Source organism: Tyto alba, unplaced genomic scaffold (assembly GCF_018691265.1).
Source record: "Tyto alba isolate M040663 unplaced genomic scaffold, T.alba_DEE_v4.0 Super-Scaffold_32, whole genome shotgun sequence".
Classification (NCBI taxonomy): Eukaryota; Metazoa; Chordata; class Aves; order Strigiformes; family Tytonidae; genus Tyto; species Tyto alba.
The window spans coordinates 2463341-2481462 of NW_024881307.1; the positions used below are offsets into that span (position 1 = coordinate 2463341).

General features: G+C 41.9%; 1 protein-coding gene across 1 annotated transcript; it reads right to left on the bottom strand.

Moving 5' to 3' along the window:
• Positions 1 to 1698: 1698 nt before the first annotated feature.
• KCNJ1 (potassium inwardly rectifying channel subfamily J member 1) lies at positions 1699 to 6717 on the bottom strand. Its single transcript, XM_009971803.3, has 2 exons — positions 6648 to 6717; positions 1699 to 2893 (listed from the first exon to the last, which is right to left on the bottom strand). Exon 2 carries the CDS (start codon positions 2872 to 2874, stop codon positions 1759 to 1761), a length of 1116 nt encoding a protein of 371 aa, XP_009970105.1. The 5' UTR covers positions 2875 to 2893; positions 6648 to 6717; the 3' UTR covers positions 1699 to 1758.
• Between the last annotated feature and the right edge of the window lie 11405 nt (positions 6718 to 18122).

An 18122-nucleotide genomic window follows, 5' to 3' on the forward strand; every position in this document is an offset into this window, starting at 1 on the left:
ATGAGAACAGAACTTTCTGTGCTGACTTTTGCATCTAGAAGTGAAGAAGGGTGTAACAATGGTGCATTGAAGAGAGGAAAGATTGAGACCTTTGAGAATTGGCTTTTAAAGTGCTTTAGTGACATCATTGTTCATAACATTGCTCTTTGTACAGTGTAAGTACTTTATGTCCCGTGTTAACGATGGCAAATCTGAGCTAGATACTAAAGTGATTTGTTCTGAACCAACAAAGGAGTTGATACTACACTGGGACCAAGACCTGAACACTCTTGGTTCCCAGAGTTTGATTTCCATACTCACATTATGCTCATTTGCAAAATAACTTTGTCTTGTCATCATTTGACTGACTTAATTCTCCCCTTCTTTTGAAACCACTCAGTCCAGCAGCTGTTAGAGATGCTTCCATTTTACCACAGTGTTGGAAATAGCTGAGCTGAATTACATCACTGGGAAGAGATCCCAAAAACCTTTCTCTTTGGTCTGCCACTTTAACTCTCAGCAAAAGAACTGGGGGCAGGGGGGAAGCTCTAAGGAAGTGAAAAGTCACCAAAAAGTTATTGAATATTCTTGTTGAAATTGAAACTTAAATGTCAAAAATCATACCCTGGGAAATGCTCACCACCACTGAGCAGAACTTGTTTCCTGTAGGGATGCACATTTTGCTGTGGTGAGATGAACGGTTTGGAACTAAATCAGAAGCCCACTGTTGGTGGGAGGCTCCTGTGCTGTGTTTTTGTTTTAACAAGACCTTCATGCTTCAAAGGAAAAGATAATCTGTGTTTGCATTGTGTATTTTTTTTTTTTTAAGAATACCTCTAGAGCTGAGAATTTCCTCTCTTCTCCCAGTGGATTGCTTTTCTGCCAGGTGTGAAGCAGTAGATGTGTTCATCTCCCTACTGTGGCTCACCTTCTTTCTGGACAGTTTTCTTCAGATGTTTCCTAATTTCACAGTTAGCCAGCTCCTGGGGAAGTGGAGAGAAGAGTATCTGAAGGGTAAAACAGCTGCAACATTACTCTTCTCCCATAATGGGTCTCTACTTCTCCTTGTTTTTTCATTTTTCATTTCCATTTGGCTCCCTTTCCCTGAAAGGAATCAAAGGCTTTCACAGGAGAGAAGTGACATTTTACAGAGTTCTAGATGCAACAGGATGGCCCAAGCTTTGTCTTTTCTAGCTTCCTAAGCATGTACCATCCCTTAATGCTCCATTTCTGTAGATGTACTGGCCCCAAAGAAAGAAGGAATTGTTTCAAAATGTTCAAAAGTGCTCAAGTGTTCTGGAGCCAGAGAGTCTGCTTTCATAGAGGACTTTGGCAATCAGAAACACATGTTTTTTGAGGTTTTGGCTCCTAAGTCACTTAGGTTTCTTTAGCTTTGATTTCTGTCTCCCCTTTTCATGTGCTTATGCCAAGAACTGTGTATCTTTAACATGTCCTAAACTTTCTCTCCATCTTCTCAGGCTTTTTAACAGACTTGCATGCCTCTGGGAACTTAAGTAAGTTGGACATTCCAACGTAGCAGCTTCATAAAATGTCCCACAGGTATAAAAATATATATTCTATGAAATATATATAGCATAGTTAAATAGTGTTCTGGAGATCACTAATATTCTGTTCCTCTTTGATTTGAGGCTTTTGAGAAGGTAAATGCTGTTTTAGAGTAAAAACCGACCTGTGTTTCTTTTTTGTTTTACTAAGTTATTAATCCTCTCAAGATTGAATTAATTCTGAAAAAAAATATAGTCCCATGAATATCTGGAACTACATTTTTGTGTCACTTGTTTCACTAACTTCTGACAAGACAAAACCAGGATTGTCATAACCTTTCTTCTCTTTGGCCTTAGCTTCTTTCTCATTGTAGAGACAGAAGGCACAGTGGGGAGTCTCCACAGCCACTGTTTTGCTGAAGTTCTGGAAATCTACTCTGTATTTCCCTTCTTTGGTCTTGGACACAATGGGAGCAAAGCGATAACCCCAGAGCACCTCTTCTGGGATGTAGGATGTCCTCACTTGACAGGTAGCGCTAGTGGCTTCCACAGTGCCATCTAAAAACACCACCAATTCAAAATCTTGCTGCAGAATGGTTTCTGCTGCCATGTGGAAGAATGGGCTGTTCTTATCTATGATATGATAAATAGTTAATGGGGAGATGAAGAAGAGATTCTCATTGCCAGCATCAACTAGAAATTCTATGTTGACCTGGTCCAAAATGATTGTCTCTCCTTCTGGGGTGATGGTGGTCTTCAGAAGTTTTCCGTAGATGTGACTCCCAATCAGCAGACTCTTCCTGAGGTTTGCCACCCGAATAAGGAGGCAGAGCTTCCCACCACGTTTGCTGATGACAGCATTCTTGCTGAAGGTGATAGTCTTAGCCCGGTTTTTGGACCTTGATATCTTGGCCAAGATGGCACCACACATAAAAGAATTGATGATCACCCCCAAGATAGACTGGAAGATGAGCAGGAAAATGGCAGTGGCACATTGTTCTGTGACACATCTGAAGCCATACCCAATGGTTACCTGGGTCTCCAAGGAGAACAGGAAAGCTGAAGTCAGACCATTGATATTCTCAACGCAGGGGGTGTGATTTATGGAAGGATTGAATTCTGGAAGATCTTTGTGTATGTATGCCACAACATACCAGAGGAGACCAAAGAGAAACCAGCTGCCTAAGAATGCCGAAATGAAGATAGTCATTTTGTATCTCCATCTGAGATCCAGGATAGTTGTCCATATATCGATCAAAAAGACAAACCTTGACTGTTCTACATTGCCAAACTCTATGTTACACCTTCCATCTTTAGAGACAAGCCTTGCTCTTCGCCGGCTACGTTCTCTGATGTGGCTGGTAAAGCGTTTCCGGAGGTAGTTGAACATTCCCTCTGCTGATAATGTTCTGGAGAATAAGAAATAATAAACATTATGGGTAATGTGGGTTTTGTTTATACCTGCAGGTGAGAAGTAAATTCTGATGAAGTCTCAAGACACTTGTTTAGGAAAAAGTTATATAATTTGCATATCAGCTGGCAGGGAAAAGTTCCAGGAAGTATATGAGGAAACTAAATTTCTTGCCTAAGGAGCATTCCAGCAAAAACTAATCATTTTGGCTTGCTCTGTAAACTTCAAATCAGTCAACTGTTAATATTGTCCTCTGTTTAGTTGAGTAAGCGGTGGCATAGAGAAGCAAGTAACTTTGTCGTGGACGTACGTTGGGAAAACTGGTGGGGAGTGGCTGGGTTTTGAGGAGGTCTTTCTGCCTTTTAGAAGATGGAGTGGGGCCTGTCTATGCAAGTGTGTGCATGTACATCGGCATTAGGAGACCCTGGATGTGATGTGAATAGAAAATCTAGGAAGAAATAAAGAGTAGAAGCAGAAGGCATAATTAAGCCAGCTATGCAGTTATTTTTAGCATAGCTGTAGACTGGGTTTGAAGGTGTGAGTTTCAAACTCTGGAATCACAAAAGCATCTCAAATAGGACTTTTAGGTGACAATAAAAGAAGATTAAATTTAATCAGCAGGAGAACTGGATGTTTACTCAGCACAAAGGTGATGCTAAGACTAAAGGATCAGATTCTGAAATCCATTCTTAAAGGAAAGTGTAGCTCTGTGTCCCTGTTAACATGGCAAATCATAAAGGACAAAATTAACAAGAGACCCAGGGAATAAGAGTCATTGATGGAGAAAATAGTACAGATGTGTTCAGACTGGATTTTGGATTAACCTATATTTGGAAAGTTCCCAGTCTTAAAGTTTTTCACACACCTGAGTGTGCAGAGAGGTTGATCCACTACTGAGTTGGAGATTGCCTGTTATGTTCCTAGACATATCTAGGGTCAGATTTTGACCCAAAACTTAGGAATGTTCTTAGAAAGAATTGATTTCAGAGTTGATCACCCTTCAAGCATAAAATGTGTTTTCTCACCAGAGAGAATGTTTGATTAGTGCACAGTGCTAACCCACCCTGGGGAAGTGTACCCTTGTGTGCCTATTTAACCTTTGTTAAACAAAATTATTCACATGTAGCAGAATTTAACAATGTACTGTAGTCATATTTCTTGGAGGCAAAATGCTTCAGCTTAAAACCAACTCAAATTAAGAACTCAAGGGGAAAACATTCTCACTGCTGACTCACACAAAGGATGTTCTGACTTTACCGGTCTCTAAGGATATAGTGTCCCCAGCCACACAGAGACCTGAGTGTTTTGGGGACCTGCAGCTTCTATGGACGATGTTTGCTTTAAAAGGACCTGGACTTGAAGAGTGCATCTCAGATCAGGAGATGCTGGGGGCTTTGTAATTGTTTGCTAGGTATTTTACTGCTGCATTACCCTTCCCAATAGAAGGTGTCACTAAAACAACCCTTAGGAATTATTTTTGTAGAGGTAAGCTAAAGATGCTAGAACACTTACCTGAAACCCTGCATCATGTCACTGTCCCACCCAGGCTTCCTTTTTGGCTGGGATCAAAAGGTTTGGGCTCAAATTGTTATCAAATAGACTGCTCAGATTTCACTCAATTTTAGGTGGGAATAATATGTTTAAATATCTGTGACAAGACTTGTTTAGCTACTTTAAGCTCTGATTTCATATATTCAAAATGGGGATAATCCAAAGGCATGTGGTGGATTAGATAGACTAATGTGAGTTTAGCATGAAATTTGTCTCATTTAACTTCAGCCATTTATGTTAGATAATTGCCTATGTCAGTTGTACAGCTCGCTCCAGATTGACACTAAAGGAAGCATGTGCACCCTCCGAGGGGCCACTTGTCACCACAATCATTTCATGAAGGGACAAACTGCTGTTTGCTGAAGTCTTTCCTTTACTCCATAAGGCATCTAGATTAATTTAGAGAAGCTACCTAATGTTTTAGTTAGCCAAAACACAAATACTTCCATTAGACGTAGTTCTGGGGGCCAGAGAAATCCTTTAGATGTGATAATCAATAGCAAAGGGAAAATATTAAATTATCAGTGGAGTCTAAGTACAAATTAATTACATTTTGTAGAGCCAGAAGTAAATTCTATTATTTAATGTCCTTGTTTGTATCAACTGCCCTGAGAATGAATTTCTCATACAGCTGCCTTCTTTCTGCACTTAGACTGAAATCGCCATTCTCCTCTGCTCATTAAAATTAGGATGAAAAAAATGAAGGTCACTTTTGTTGTAATGTAACTTTTCACTATTTTAAACTTCTGCTCTTGAATTTATTGGTTGTGAACATAGCTGACAGAGGTTAAACTTTAAGCACATATCCGAGGAAGGGGGGAATGAGGTCACTTTCTAAACAATCCTCAAGTTTTATTTTCCTGACGTACTTTTAATATGTTCGTGTTAATGCATAGTTTGAGCAAAAAGAAAATGTGCAACACACTATTCAAAGTAGCTTTCTAGTATTTAACTTCTAACACCCCTATTGTGCAAAAACATGCAGCTTCAGCTGCCATGGACATTGATTTTGTCCTTTTCTGCAGTAATTCTGTCGTGATAGTCATGGTGTGTGAAAAGTTGGCATGTCTTACCCTGTCCATCCGAGCTGCACGCACATACCTTTGGTACAGGTGAGCTACAGCAGACGTGCTCCTAATCCTAGTGAATAGATCTTGGGAGAAATCGTAAGAAAAATTCTGGTTTCTAATCTACGGGTCTTCTCATGTGAGGGATTGTGATAAATTGCTACCACAATTCCAGTTGGTCTGATTTAGTCTTTGCTGGAAACTTTTGGAAATTTGACCAATGATCTGGACATACAAGTCAACAGATAATAATCACAGAAGAGATGAGAGTGAGCTAATCAGCATGGTTGTCAGACTGGAACCTTGAAAATAGATCCCCAACTTTACCATTCTTTTCCTGCCTCTTTAAATCTTACATGCCTTCTTCAGAGGCTGTTTTACAAGTCCCGCTTAAGCTACCACCAAGTAGATGAAAGAGGCAGAAGAATGACACCCTTCTTCTGTCAGGATGACAAAGGAATTATCCCTTCAACAAATCTTTCTGGTTCTTACACACAACTGAAACGTGTTGATTTGCTTCAGCAGGAGAAAAATTCCCTCCTGTGTAAGCAAGCTGTGAATATACCCCATACTGTCTAGAGAAGCTTCTGTAAAGCAAGTTATATAATACTGAATGTAAAGTCCCTTCGTTTTTAAGTCAGCAAAGGTAACCCAACTACATCTTAGCTAATATTTACCAGGATATGTTTCCTGTTGGGCCCAAATAAGCACTGTATTGCTGTCTGTCCTGCATGTGAAATGCTGTGTTGCAGGAGTTAGAAAAGTTGCTGCTGTCCCCAGGCATAACCTGTTTATAGAAGGTGCACTGCTTGTATTCTTAAACAGTGGGACATTTACCAATAAAACTACTCAATGAATAAAGATGACATGTCAAGGTTAGCCATGAAAACAAGGAGTTTCCACTTCCCTGTTCCAGTCTTGGATTTCACAGTGATTGCTAGAGTAAGCAAAAACTTTTAGATTTCCATTCTCAAATTCCTGATCTTTCTGAACTAATCTATCAGTCCCTCCCCCCAGAATATTTGATAAATGCCCAGAAAGTTAGTTGTTGACAGATACTTTTCTACCTTTTCCCTTCTCTGCATTCCTGCAAGTAGGTAACAACAATCATTACAGTTCCTGATTGCTACATACCAGCTGGAGTTCCTCTGCTCACTCAGAAATGTAATTGAGTGCTTCTCCTTGCTCTTACTTGCTTTCAGTTGTTTTGTTCTGAAAAATTTTGAATGTGGGGGATAATGACCAGGCACTTTAATTGTTCTTTGGGTAAATCCTTTGTACAACGCTGTGTGCGGAGCACGTTAATCCAGGGAAATGGCTTTAATCTCAGCCACGTGCAGCACTTGAGGGGATCAGTGAGTGAAGGGGAAGGTGTTTAACGTTTGATAGGGACCTGACAAGAACAAAGTTCTGTCACCTGCTATTTCACTGAAGTTCTGATATCTGTGGCTGCACACGTATTTCTTCCCTCGCAGCAATGGATGTATGAACAAAGTTGGCGGAACCAAATCATTAGGGGGAGACAGTGTAAATGAAAAATGACCCACTGAACCCGTGGCTTTTGTTAGAAATACATCATTGTTAGGGATTCAGATGAAGTTCTAAGCAGCTTAGGTAGAAGAAAGGGGGATACAGAGTTGAAGGATTATTTTTTTCAGTCCTGTTCAGGTCTTTTCAAAACTCAGATCTTCTTTCAGTCCTTTCTGTGTTTTTCTTGTTGAAATTTCTCTGAACAAAGTATGTGAAATATCCAATTCCTAATACCTTATAAAATCCTTTTTTATTAGAAAAGCAAACTATAACACTTAGCCTCATGGTGTATTATCTGCTGGCTGCTTTACTACTGAGACCTTTGGAGAGTACAGCTCATTTGCCCTTCACTAGCTGCCCTGGGTAGAGCAGGAATGTGCCTGTTGCGATGGGATGATAGTTGCAGTGTCCTGTCTCCCTGTCTTGCTGCTTATATAATAATTATATCAGAATGAAGGACTGCCAAAGAGCACTATCTCTCTGTTGAATCAATTGTAAGTATAGCAAGAATGTAAACTTGCCTAAAGCAGCCAGTTAGCCCTAGGGGTAGGTGTAAAAAGAATCTGATTTATGCTGTCTTCCATGCCCACTTTATCTTTCTGAAGGACATGTTAGAAAAGGGACCAGACCTGCTGGTGCTGGCAAACTGACACAGGCCAGCTTTCTTCTTGGACCTGGCAATGTCATCATTAAGTATTTATTCCTGATAGCAGATCTGAGCACTGCACGCAGTGGCTATGTCTCCAAAGCGTTAACTGAAATACCAGTTCCATGTGGGAAAAACAATCTTTCAGTCTGGCTCAGCGTGCTAATCTGGGAGTCTTGTCACAGCTCTAGGCCAAGTGACTACATTTTCCCAACCTCCAAAGTCCAGCTGGAATTTCTAGTGAATACACCAGAGGATCTTATCCCCAGCCTTGCCCTCTCTCCTGCTGAGTAGAACTACCATAAAATGTTAAGGAGCTGTCCTTTTCCATTGCAGTGATGGCCATTTTTCAGCAGGAGAAGCAAAGTGATTCCTGCCTGCCTGTGGGTTGTGAATTAGTTCATAATAGACACTGTGAATATGGAATACCTTTAGAATGGATGCCTGTCATCTCAGACTAAACACGCTGGTATGATCTAGCCAGCTTTATGTGAGTACCTAATGAAGAAGTCCTCTAGGTGCCTAACTTTCTTCTTTAGAGCAGGGGGACAGAGCTGTCATCCTTCTGTCTTAAACTGGGTGAACCAGGATTGTCCCAGCCACCCCAACAGGAATGTAACAAGGACGTGTACTATCCCCTCCATTGCTTCCCCCATGTCCTGATTTTTAAGAGAAGGAAACGTATGCTCTGACGTATGTGGGATGTATAGACTCTAGAGGAGCTGTTGGTTACTTCAGGGACTAAGCCACTTCAGGAAGACTGCTGCAATACCTTGCCAGCCTATGTCAGGGGGTTTCTGGCCCTTTGCCTTAAAATTGGATTGCCTCATTGTGCTTTGTATATGTTTTGTAGAGTTTGCTACCTGATGTGTTCTGCTGAGCAGCCCTAGTGTTATTTGAGTTCACCTGGGAGTGACACTTCCAGTAAGATTTCAGTGATACCAAGCAGCAGATGATTTGCATCCAGGAATGTTGCTCACACCATGCCATGTATACAAGGTTTGAAAAGATAGGCTGCAGTCTCCCCTCATGAAGCTGACTTGAAATAATTAACTCATGAGAACACAGGCAAATAAATAAATGAAAGAACAAGCACTGCAGCAGTGGAGACTGAAGCAAATCCTGTTTTCTGAAAGCTTGGGAGTGTTTGGGGTCCTCAAAGGTTAAAATACCTACTACAGGTGTATAAATAAAATATTAACAACAATAAAGACGTTGTCGTTGTTAATAATTAGTGCTGCAACACAAAATTAATCCATGACTGCATTTAGTGGGGGAGAAGGTCTAAACACTTCAGCTGACTGGAGAGCAAATGGCACCTCTCATACGCAAACACTGTTAAGGTTTTGGAAACTTTACAGATGTAGCATTTCTTCCTGCCCTGGGTGCCCCGGAGGCAGGATGCCAGCCCCAGCCCGTGGTTGCTCCCTTTCTGCCACTCACTAGAAACATGGCACTTAGCTCTGTCTAGACTAAATCATTTGCCAGGGCTCTCCAGCGAGGATTACTTCGTAGGCACTCAAAACTTTATTATTTGACATTTCTGCAGTGCCAGACTAATTCTGCGACTAGACTATATCTCCCATAGCACCTTCTACTGTGACAGAGAATTCCCATGCAACAGATGATCAACTTCAGCCTCAGAGTGCATCATGAGGCAGTCATGCTGGTTAACTTGTCTCTGGAGAACAGAGAACTGGGAGCTGAGCTGTCTTTACTGGACAGCAGAATTTCCCAGCAGAACTATTTCTATTCTCAGACAATTAGGTTTCCACTGAAAATATTAAAATTTTGATAGGAAGTGGCTCTCTGGGAGAAATTATTTCTCAAGCAAAGTATATCTTTTGGGATTTTTTCTTTAGTCAAAAAAAAAAAAAAAATTCATTGCAGTGGACTTGTGTGTGATGTGGTGCTGTGGTTGCAAGAGAAAAAAATTAGGGATTTAACTCATTAACAGTGTTATGCCAGTTTTGTATTCTACTTTAAGAGAAGTCATTTTTATTTAATGAAGTTTTGAAAACATTTTGCTTTTTGTTGAAACTTTCTAAAGGAGAGAGGCAGGTTTTGTCTAGTTACTTTTTCTCTCTGTTGCCAGAAAAAGGTTCTGCACTCTAAGGGTGTGAGAAAGGCAGACTTGTAGTAAGTTCTCACCTGTGTGAGTGGGAGCGGATGCTACCTGTAACCAAAGCACTGCACTGCAGCAAGGTGTGGGCTGGGGAGGCAACGCTGCGTGAACACCGCCCGCAAAAGTCACAGGGGAAAATGGACAGAGTCATGTGAGCCAATTCTGTGCGGCCTCTCATTCTGTTGTTCTTTGCTGAGGTATTTAAGGCGTTGAATCATTAACTCGCGATTTGTTTCTACAGATTGGCAATGTCAAGTCTCAGTCGCTGGCATGGTGTGGCGAAAGGCCTTTTGCAGAAGCCCCCAAGGCTGGGGCAGCTGACCCGGGCACCAGTGACCCAGCTGGGAGACGGCCATTCCCAAGGCAAAACCACCGATGGACACCCTGAGAGGTCTCACCCTGCTTCGGCACCTAATCTCAAGGTATCTCAGCACTCAGCATTGCCTTGTAGAAAAGCTTCCGTTCACATACACTCGTTCTTTCCAAAATGTCAGTAAATATGATCTGATAGCAGCTTCATGCCACCCCAAAAAGGACCCCGCTCTGGGTGTGGGGAAGATTGCTGACAGAAAACACTTAGTGCTGTTGCAACAGCTTTCAATGTGGTTGGAAAAAGGTTCTTGCTTACTCAAAGCACAATACCAGCATGAAGTTGCTTTCTCTGTACTCTGCGCAGAGACAAGGAACAAAGACAAAAAAGTTGATGTTGCTGTGGTGTAAAGTCCTCTCGCAGTAGTCCACAGAGAATAGCCAATTCCAGCTGCAGAGCAGAGACATGGTAAAAGAATTCTCAGAACAAACTACAACAGCCTTGCTAGCCCCGCTGCGTGGTCATGCACTGTGTGCTCAGTCAGCCTGAGAGATGGGATTTGATGTACTGTTTCTTAGGTCTGTAATATTATTATAGAATCACTGCATGGTTTGGGTTGGAAGGGACCTTAAAGCCCATTTAGTCCCAACCCCTCTGCCACAGGCAGGGACACCTTCCACTAGACAGGGTTGCTCAAAGCCCCGTCCAACCTGGCCTTGAGCCCTTACCATTAGGCTGTAATTTCAGTATCCGGGTCTTCTGTGGTTATCAAGGTGACTTTGATTTCTCAACTGGCTAAAAAACCCACCATGCTGTGCTGGGGTGCTGCCAATAAGCCAACCATAGCAGCATAGATAGGACTATCACTTTGGTCTTGATAAGCCAGATTCAAATCCCTGCTTTGCCAGATTCCCGCTGGAAATCCCAGCCCCAAGTGTTTCTCAGGTAGTAGGACTGTGAGAGAAAAGAGCTGGAGATGTACCAGACGACACAATGGATGGTAGCTGCATTCTGCAGCAGTAGCCTGCAGCTTCACCTGAAATGGTTACGGAGGTGAAGAGCAGAAAGCAAGATTCATTGGTCTGGAAACAAGCAGTTGCTGAGCTGCAGTCCTGACTCTCTGGTCTCAGACTGCTTCCATTGCTTTCTAACTCCTGTTCCCTGTCTGCAAAGGAAATAAGAATAATTCCACGACTTGACATGCGACTGTGAGGCTATTTTAATGTTAAGAATGTTTTTTCATGATGTAGAGTGTTATTACAAAGCAACTTTCTGACTACTCTGCCCTGTTAGAGTAGCCTGTTGCTTCAGTAGTAACTGAAATAATCCCTGAACACAGCTGTCACTTAAAGTATTTTGAGGTCTTTCAGGAGCAATGGTGTGTTATAAATACAAATTATTGCTATTTTTTTCCATATAGAAGGCAGTTCTTTCATACCTTATTCTATTTCTTTCTTAAGGTAAACAAAGTACAAAGTGAGGAAGGCTTTCTCTCAAGATGAAAGTGTGTGTAGTGCTTTCCTTGGGTAGTTTATATCACTGAACTGTGTATAAAGTAGTTTTTCATCTCTGCCTGTCTCAGTTGCCAGAGATTAAAGGCACGCTACATTGCAGCGAAAATTCTGTACTGCTTATTACTTAGAACTTTTCACCCCGCTTCCTTTAATAACTAGTACTCTCATAAGGGAGTCCCACATACATAGTTTATAGACGTCATTTCTACTATTAGCTCTTTTGCTACTTTTCTGTCTGTTTGCTGGATCTGCAAGTTGCTTTGATTTGGCGTTGTTTTGTAATCGAGTTGTCCTTGTTTCTTGCATTTCTGTACCGAGGGTCACAGTTTCTTGTAGACAGGAATATTAACAGACCATTTCCTTCATGAGCATGCGTTAGGTTCCTCTGAATGATGGGGTCCTGTCTGTCATTCAGAAGTTTTCCATCAGATGTGTTGAAAGGAGTATCGTTCCAGACTTGCTCTCCATTGATAGGCATTTTGGACTTAAATTTCTTGAATTTGCCCTTTACCTCAGAAGTATAAAGAACCACCCTGATGGCTGTAATCAAAGTCAGGCAGGTTACAGCTGGTAACATAGGGAATGGGAGCATCTGAGAGGGAGAATGTAACCTCTTAATTTTTACTGTACATCTAAAAAGCAAAGAAACCAGTGACGAAACCACAGAATTGTTAAAAAAGGGAAAGGATTCATTGCATTCCTGAGCAGATGCACGTTTCCTCGTACCCTTTTGGATAATACAGGCTCTCTGCTAGAGGGGGTCCTTTATGTATCTGTCCATCTGACATGCTGAGCTGATATTGAAGCATATCATCCGCTGCCTGTTGATCTTCCGTGCTCCTTTTTCTGCTCGCTGGGCCTGCAAGGCTGTCATACAGCAGCTGCGAGGTAGATTGGCACTTGCTGGCTGGTGCTGCATGTTTAATCAGTTGAGGTTCAACCATAAGAGTATCAGACACCAGCGGTTTGGAAGATTTCATTATCCAGTGCTCCCATCACAAGTGCGGGCAGCATTGCAAACTTTGAGTGACAGATTTTGTCCTACTTCTGGTTCCTGAAGCCTCATTTCTATGATGTTCAACCAAGCTGTCTAGCTACATCTTGTCCCATTACAGTCTCATCTCAATAGCTTCCTTCCCTCAGCTCTTCTTGGACGCTGCATCGTGAGGTGGGTAACAGCTGTGGTTCCAGTGCCTTTTAGGGGGGTGTACAGCATAGCCTGCAGCCCCTGCCGTGGCCTTTAAAGTCAGTTTGTGGTCCCAAAACCTGGGTTGTGAAAAATCCTGACTTCAGAGATTTCCAGCTAAAGTCAGACATATTAAAGGCATTTGGTGTTCTTTCATACAAGGTCTGATGAAGCAAATTTTGTCCATCTGAATTAGAGTCTGCTTGTGCCTAGCAGATCGGTTAAAATGTTCTTGTGATTTATTACAGTTGAATACCATGAAAGCTAAACAAATTTCTGGAGCAAATCTTGAGGATCAAATCTCAGTAGACAGCTATTTGCCTAATGTCCTAGTTTTTCTCACATCTCCTTCAGGAAGCAAATAGCTTCTAGTTACACGAGTACCTTATTATTCCCTGAAATACTAAAACTCAGAATTACTCCTTTTAGGGCTGATTTCTGCTTTCAGGGGCACGCACAGTGCCCTTTGAAGCTACTGGGGAACACCAGCTGCAAATGTAAAGACAGGAACAGTCTGCTTTCCCTGGGGTATGCAGTATTTCACCGGCAGAGCTTTTTCTATTCCAGTCTTTCAGTTACATTTGTGTTCCTAATTATTTATATAAGTATAATCGACTTTCAAGACTTCCTTGGCTTTTGGTATGCATTGAGTGAATTATTGACCCATCACATGGGTCACTGATGTGAAGAGATGTATGAACAAACTGGGTGTAAAATAGTTACTTTGCATTCTTAATAGCAAATGTAAGCCATTAATAACTTTGCTGCTCAATGCACTCAGCGCCTGCACAATTTTAGTTTGACATGCATATGGCTGAGTTCATCCTCAGTGTAATTTGAAATTCATTGGGCATGGACTTCATCTCCTTATGCTACTTTAAAATCTCTCCTGTGTTGAGATGTGATATGCTAATTCCGGAGTTTATGGCTGACTTGAGATGTTATATTTGAAAAATCAAATCCAATTGAATCAACTTATTACCAAGGTCAGAGACCAGTATTCAGCACATTTTCTTCCTTGCTATTTCACAGCGAAGAGTAAACTTAGTGAGCATATTGTGTCTCAACCCATAAACAAACTAATATGCCCTAATAAGAAGGCTTCTGGCTGCAGGACCTAGGAAGCATAGTCAAGTGATGAAGCATTCTCTGGAGAGTTCAAATATCTGAGCTCAGTCCTGGCCTTTCACATTCTTTTTGTGTACTGTGGGACAAATGTTCCCCCCTTGGTGTTTGTTTTCCCATCTACTCATAAGATGGAAACACAACCAGAGTGTTGTGTGGATAAATTCAATGATTGTAAAAAGCCTTGAGACCTCTTGAACGTGTTGCTGTGGACTGGCAACACAGCATCAGCTTGCTGTAGTCAGAATTCTAATGGAGCTCAGATTTTAGGAGAATATAAATGAGAGATGCCCGATTGCTATCTTGGCAGAAACTTGTTTATTGTCTAAGAAGAAGAAAAGCTCCTGTGTGCATATCTTAATATGCTCAGCAAGGAGAGAAACAGAGGGGAATATACTATGGCTTTTTGAGATAGACAAATATTAAGCCTATTTACAGATACTTTTGCAAATAGAAGTCTTAAGTTTAGATTTATTATGAGTTCCCACACTGCGAAAGTCTTTGTATTTAAATTACAGTATCACCAAGTGCCCGGTGGCTTTTCTGTCTTATTGTGCAGCACCTAATGCATTTCCTGCAGGACATTCTTATGTTCCAGAGAAAACCAGACAGAAAAGTGAGAAGAATTCTTAGATACCCTTTAAAAATAGCCTACTGTCTCATTTCCAGTGGAAAATACAGTTTAATCGGCCCAGGCATCTTACATCTTTTCCATTCATTTAGGAGCTTAAGTCTTGCTGGAATTTCCTGTGGTGCTCATTCCTTCCACCAACCTGAGGGAACTTACCAAAGTGCCCACTTTAGCAGCTCAGGTGCCTCAGAGCTCCTCTCAGTCATCAGAAACTGGCACCTCAAGGTGGATTGCTTCCATCCCATTACTCCTTTCGAACTTACCTGTATCTTCAGCTACACAAGCAGCTCTAGGTAACAAAACTCCTATTTTGAGTTAAGTTTCTGCTTCTGTTAAGTGCCTAATTTGAACCTGGGACTAAATTACTTTGAAAAGTGAGGCTCTTAACCTCAGAGCTTTTAAAAATCTTGTATCAGTTGCCCTAGTTCATGCAGAATTCAATTATGTAGCAGACCTCTGGATGCCATTTGAGATTTCCAGAGTCCTAGTAAAGTGGTGTAAATCCTGTGAAGGATTTACTCTCACCTCACTTTACCCCTTAAAATGTTAGAAAAGCCCAGGCAGCTAATTTAAGAGAGACACTAGAGTCAGAGTGTATATGGGAACTCAAGGAACTGTTCTTCATGACATCTCATCTCACTTGCCCACCGGCAGATTGTGTGAGCAACCTGGGAGACAAGATTAGACATAACCTCCAAATTTGAGATGAATAAAGGAAGTGAGTTTAACTTCTTTGGTTTACCTCTTTATATTAGCAAGCATTCACATACAGGGTGGCCACTCAGATCTCAGTAGCTGTATCCTATTATGATGCAAATGTCACTTGTATAACTGCTAGTTTTCTCTCTGGGACATAAATTCCTATGATTCAAACACTACCTTGCTGTTTGTTACCTGTTCCATGGTTACTCTGTGTACCTTTCTCCCGAAAGCAAAGAATGGAGTTGAGAGAGTTTATTAAAGTATGAGCCAACTTAAATTACTTTGCATTTATCGTGGAATACTGCAGAGAAAGCATGCTCACATGTCAAACCCCTGTATTGTGATATCAAGAAGGAAATAAAACCATCTTACCTCTGTGAGCAGTCAGTATGGAGTGTGCAAACTCATCAGCCACCCACAGCCTGAATATGGTCCAAATTACCTGTTCTGTAGAAAAGACTTGTGAAGATATTCAGGGTGGGCTCAGAAAAAACTAAGCTTTAACTATAAAGCTCACTTTCTCCAATAGGCAGGCTGAACTACAGTCCTGTTTTGCAGACAAGAAATAGAGCCTCAGGGTTACAGTGCTAATATGTCTTTTGGTGGATTGTGCTGCCGAGGGAATAGACAGCTGGCACTTCTGCAGCCACTTGGCTTGGAAGGTAACTCCACATTCCTGTGTCAGACTCCCCTCATTCCCTCTGTAGTCCAGAGACTTAAGGATGCACCTTAGTTAGTGAGTGTTAAGGTGAGCAGCTGATAACAGTTGAAACCCAAGAGTAGCTTTCAGGTGTGGGATGCTCTGAACTCCATGGCTGGAAAGTGCTTTCACCTAGACCACCCCCCTTCGAGAACCACCCAGTTACCCCAGGATATCACTTCTTACCAGCTACAGGGGTGGGTCTACAGAACTTCTGCCAAGAAATGTGAATTCCCAGAGCTGCTCTGTTACATTTCTCCTGAAATAGTCAAGGACAAACAACAGGTCTGGATGGAGCTGGGAAACAGCGAGAGAACTGAAAGGAAGTGAGGCCCTGTCTCACCACCTCCCACCCGCCGTCTCCTTCACACCCAAACATAAATCCACAATTAAGACTTAGTGCCCTTTGCCCTCATCCTTCCCCACTCCACACATTGCTCCCACTAAATAGGGCTGTGTTTCCAAGTCCTCACCCCCCCACACACAGCCGCCTGCTGCCTGCTTTGCAACCTGAGAGCAGAGTCCCATGCCCTCCACTCATCCATCTCAGGCATCCACCTCCTCACCCACGTGTTTCGGGCTGCCTTATTCTGCTCGCCCGTCCTTAGCCAGGAGCACAGCACAGCAGGGTCAGGATCCAGCAACCCCAACTGCAAATTATGTCTAACCAGATGTATCTGTGTGTGCCAAGGCTCTTCTGCAAAGGCACCTATGGGGCTGTGCATAGAAGGAGACTGTGCTTGCTGCTGCTGACACTGCCCAGCACGAGCCGACTGTTTTGGAGTTTGTGTAATGCACATACCACTGCTCAGAAACCTCGGGGCTGTGAGTAGGTATTAGCCAAAACAATCAGTCCCTGGGCCTTGCTGTATCTGCATTAAAACTGAGCTGGCCAGTCGCTGTGATATGTACATGTAACACTTGTTAACAGTTAGAAGCTAATGACCAAAACTCTTTTACACTCACCCTTACAGGGCTTTTTTAACAGAATTTAAGACAATAGTGGCAGTTATTAGAAAAGCACCTATGGAAAGAGGCTGCGGTATAGGAAATAGAAGCAACCAGTACAGAAGGGGCACCTGTTACTTCTTGAACATTCAAACCATTACTTAGTTATTTTCATAATTTGATTCTATACTGGAGATTTTCCCCCTCTTGTGCAGTGAAGTTGCGTCATGCAGAAAATTGGTTTGTTTAAGTAAGAACTCTTATGGTGTCTTTCATCAAATGTTCTCAGAGAACATTACTAATAATTCATTAAAGAGGCACTGTCAGCTGGAACGCTTTTAATTACCATTTTCTGACAAGTCAACCCTTAAGTGCTATGCCCCGATTTTTAAATTTATTACTAACACATATGCAGATTTTTCTTTTTCCCTGCTGATGTTTATATGGGTTGAGAAAAGTAATTGACTGTGAGGTTAAGGAAGTGAACCATGCGCTACATGTTGTCATGCCCAAAATATAAGATAATTTAAGGGTGGTTACTTTTTTTAACAGTAGTTTTGAGAAACTCGTTACTGTAGCCTCTGAGCATCTGAGTGTAGGGAACTTCTGCTACAGGCACGTTACTGCTGTGAAACTGAAACACGTTGAACTTAAGATATAGCTGTGAAAATCATTAGCTGCTGCTTGTTAACTGTCCAAGTAGACTTGCTTAGTCTTTAAGTAACTGAGAGGTGAAGACGGGCTGGCTGGTACTAATACGGGGTTAAACCAGCGATGTTGGCAGTTACCACACAACATCTACCGTGCTGTGAACTTTTATCAGCTTATCCCACCCTCATTTGTTTGCAGAACCATAGGTGAGGGCCCTTCCAGCCCCATGTCCCTGTCAGAAATACCACACAGCGCCCCTACAAAAGAGCAATGCCTGAACTGCCATCTTCTGCCTGCTGTATCTGAGGTGACTACAGCAGATGCAGAGATTTTTTTTGACAAAGTTTTCTTAAGTAGCCTCTTTTATGGGAGCAGAATCTGAAGCAGAGAACTATCAAGAGGGTTGCCCAAGGAAAGGTAAGCCAGCAAGTAAGCAGACTAGAATCCAAACATTCTGTTCTCAAAAAAAAAAAAAAAAAAAAAAAAAAGACACTGATTCCCTTTCTGTAGTCATTAGGTGACAATTTTGTGCAAGGAAACA

What these genes read in the sequence shown, in the direction of transcription:
- KCNJ1 (XM_009971803.3), bottom strand. Translation starts at nt 2,874, where the DNA reads ATGTTCAACTACCTCCGGAAACGCTTTACCAGCCACATCAGAGAACGT.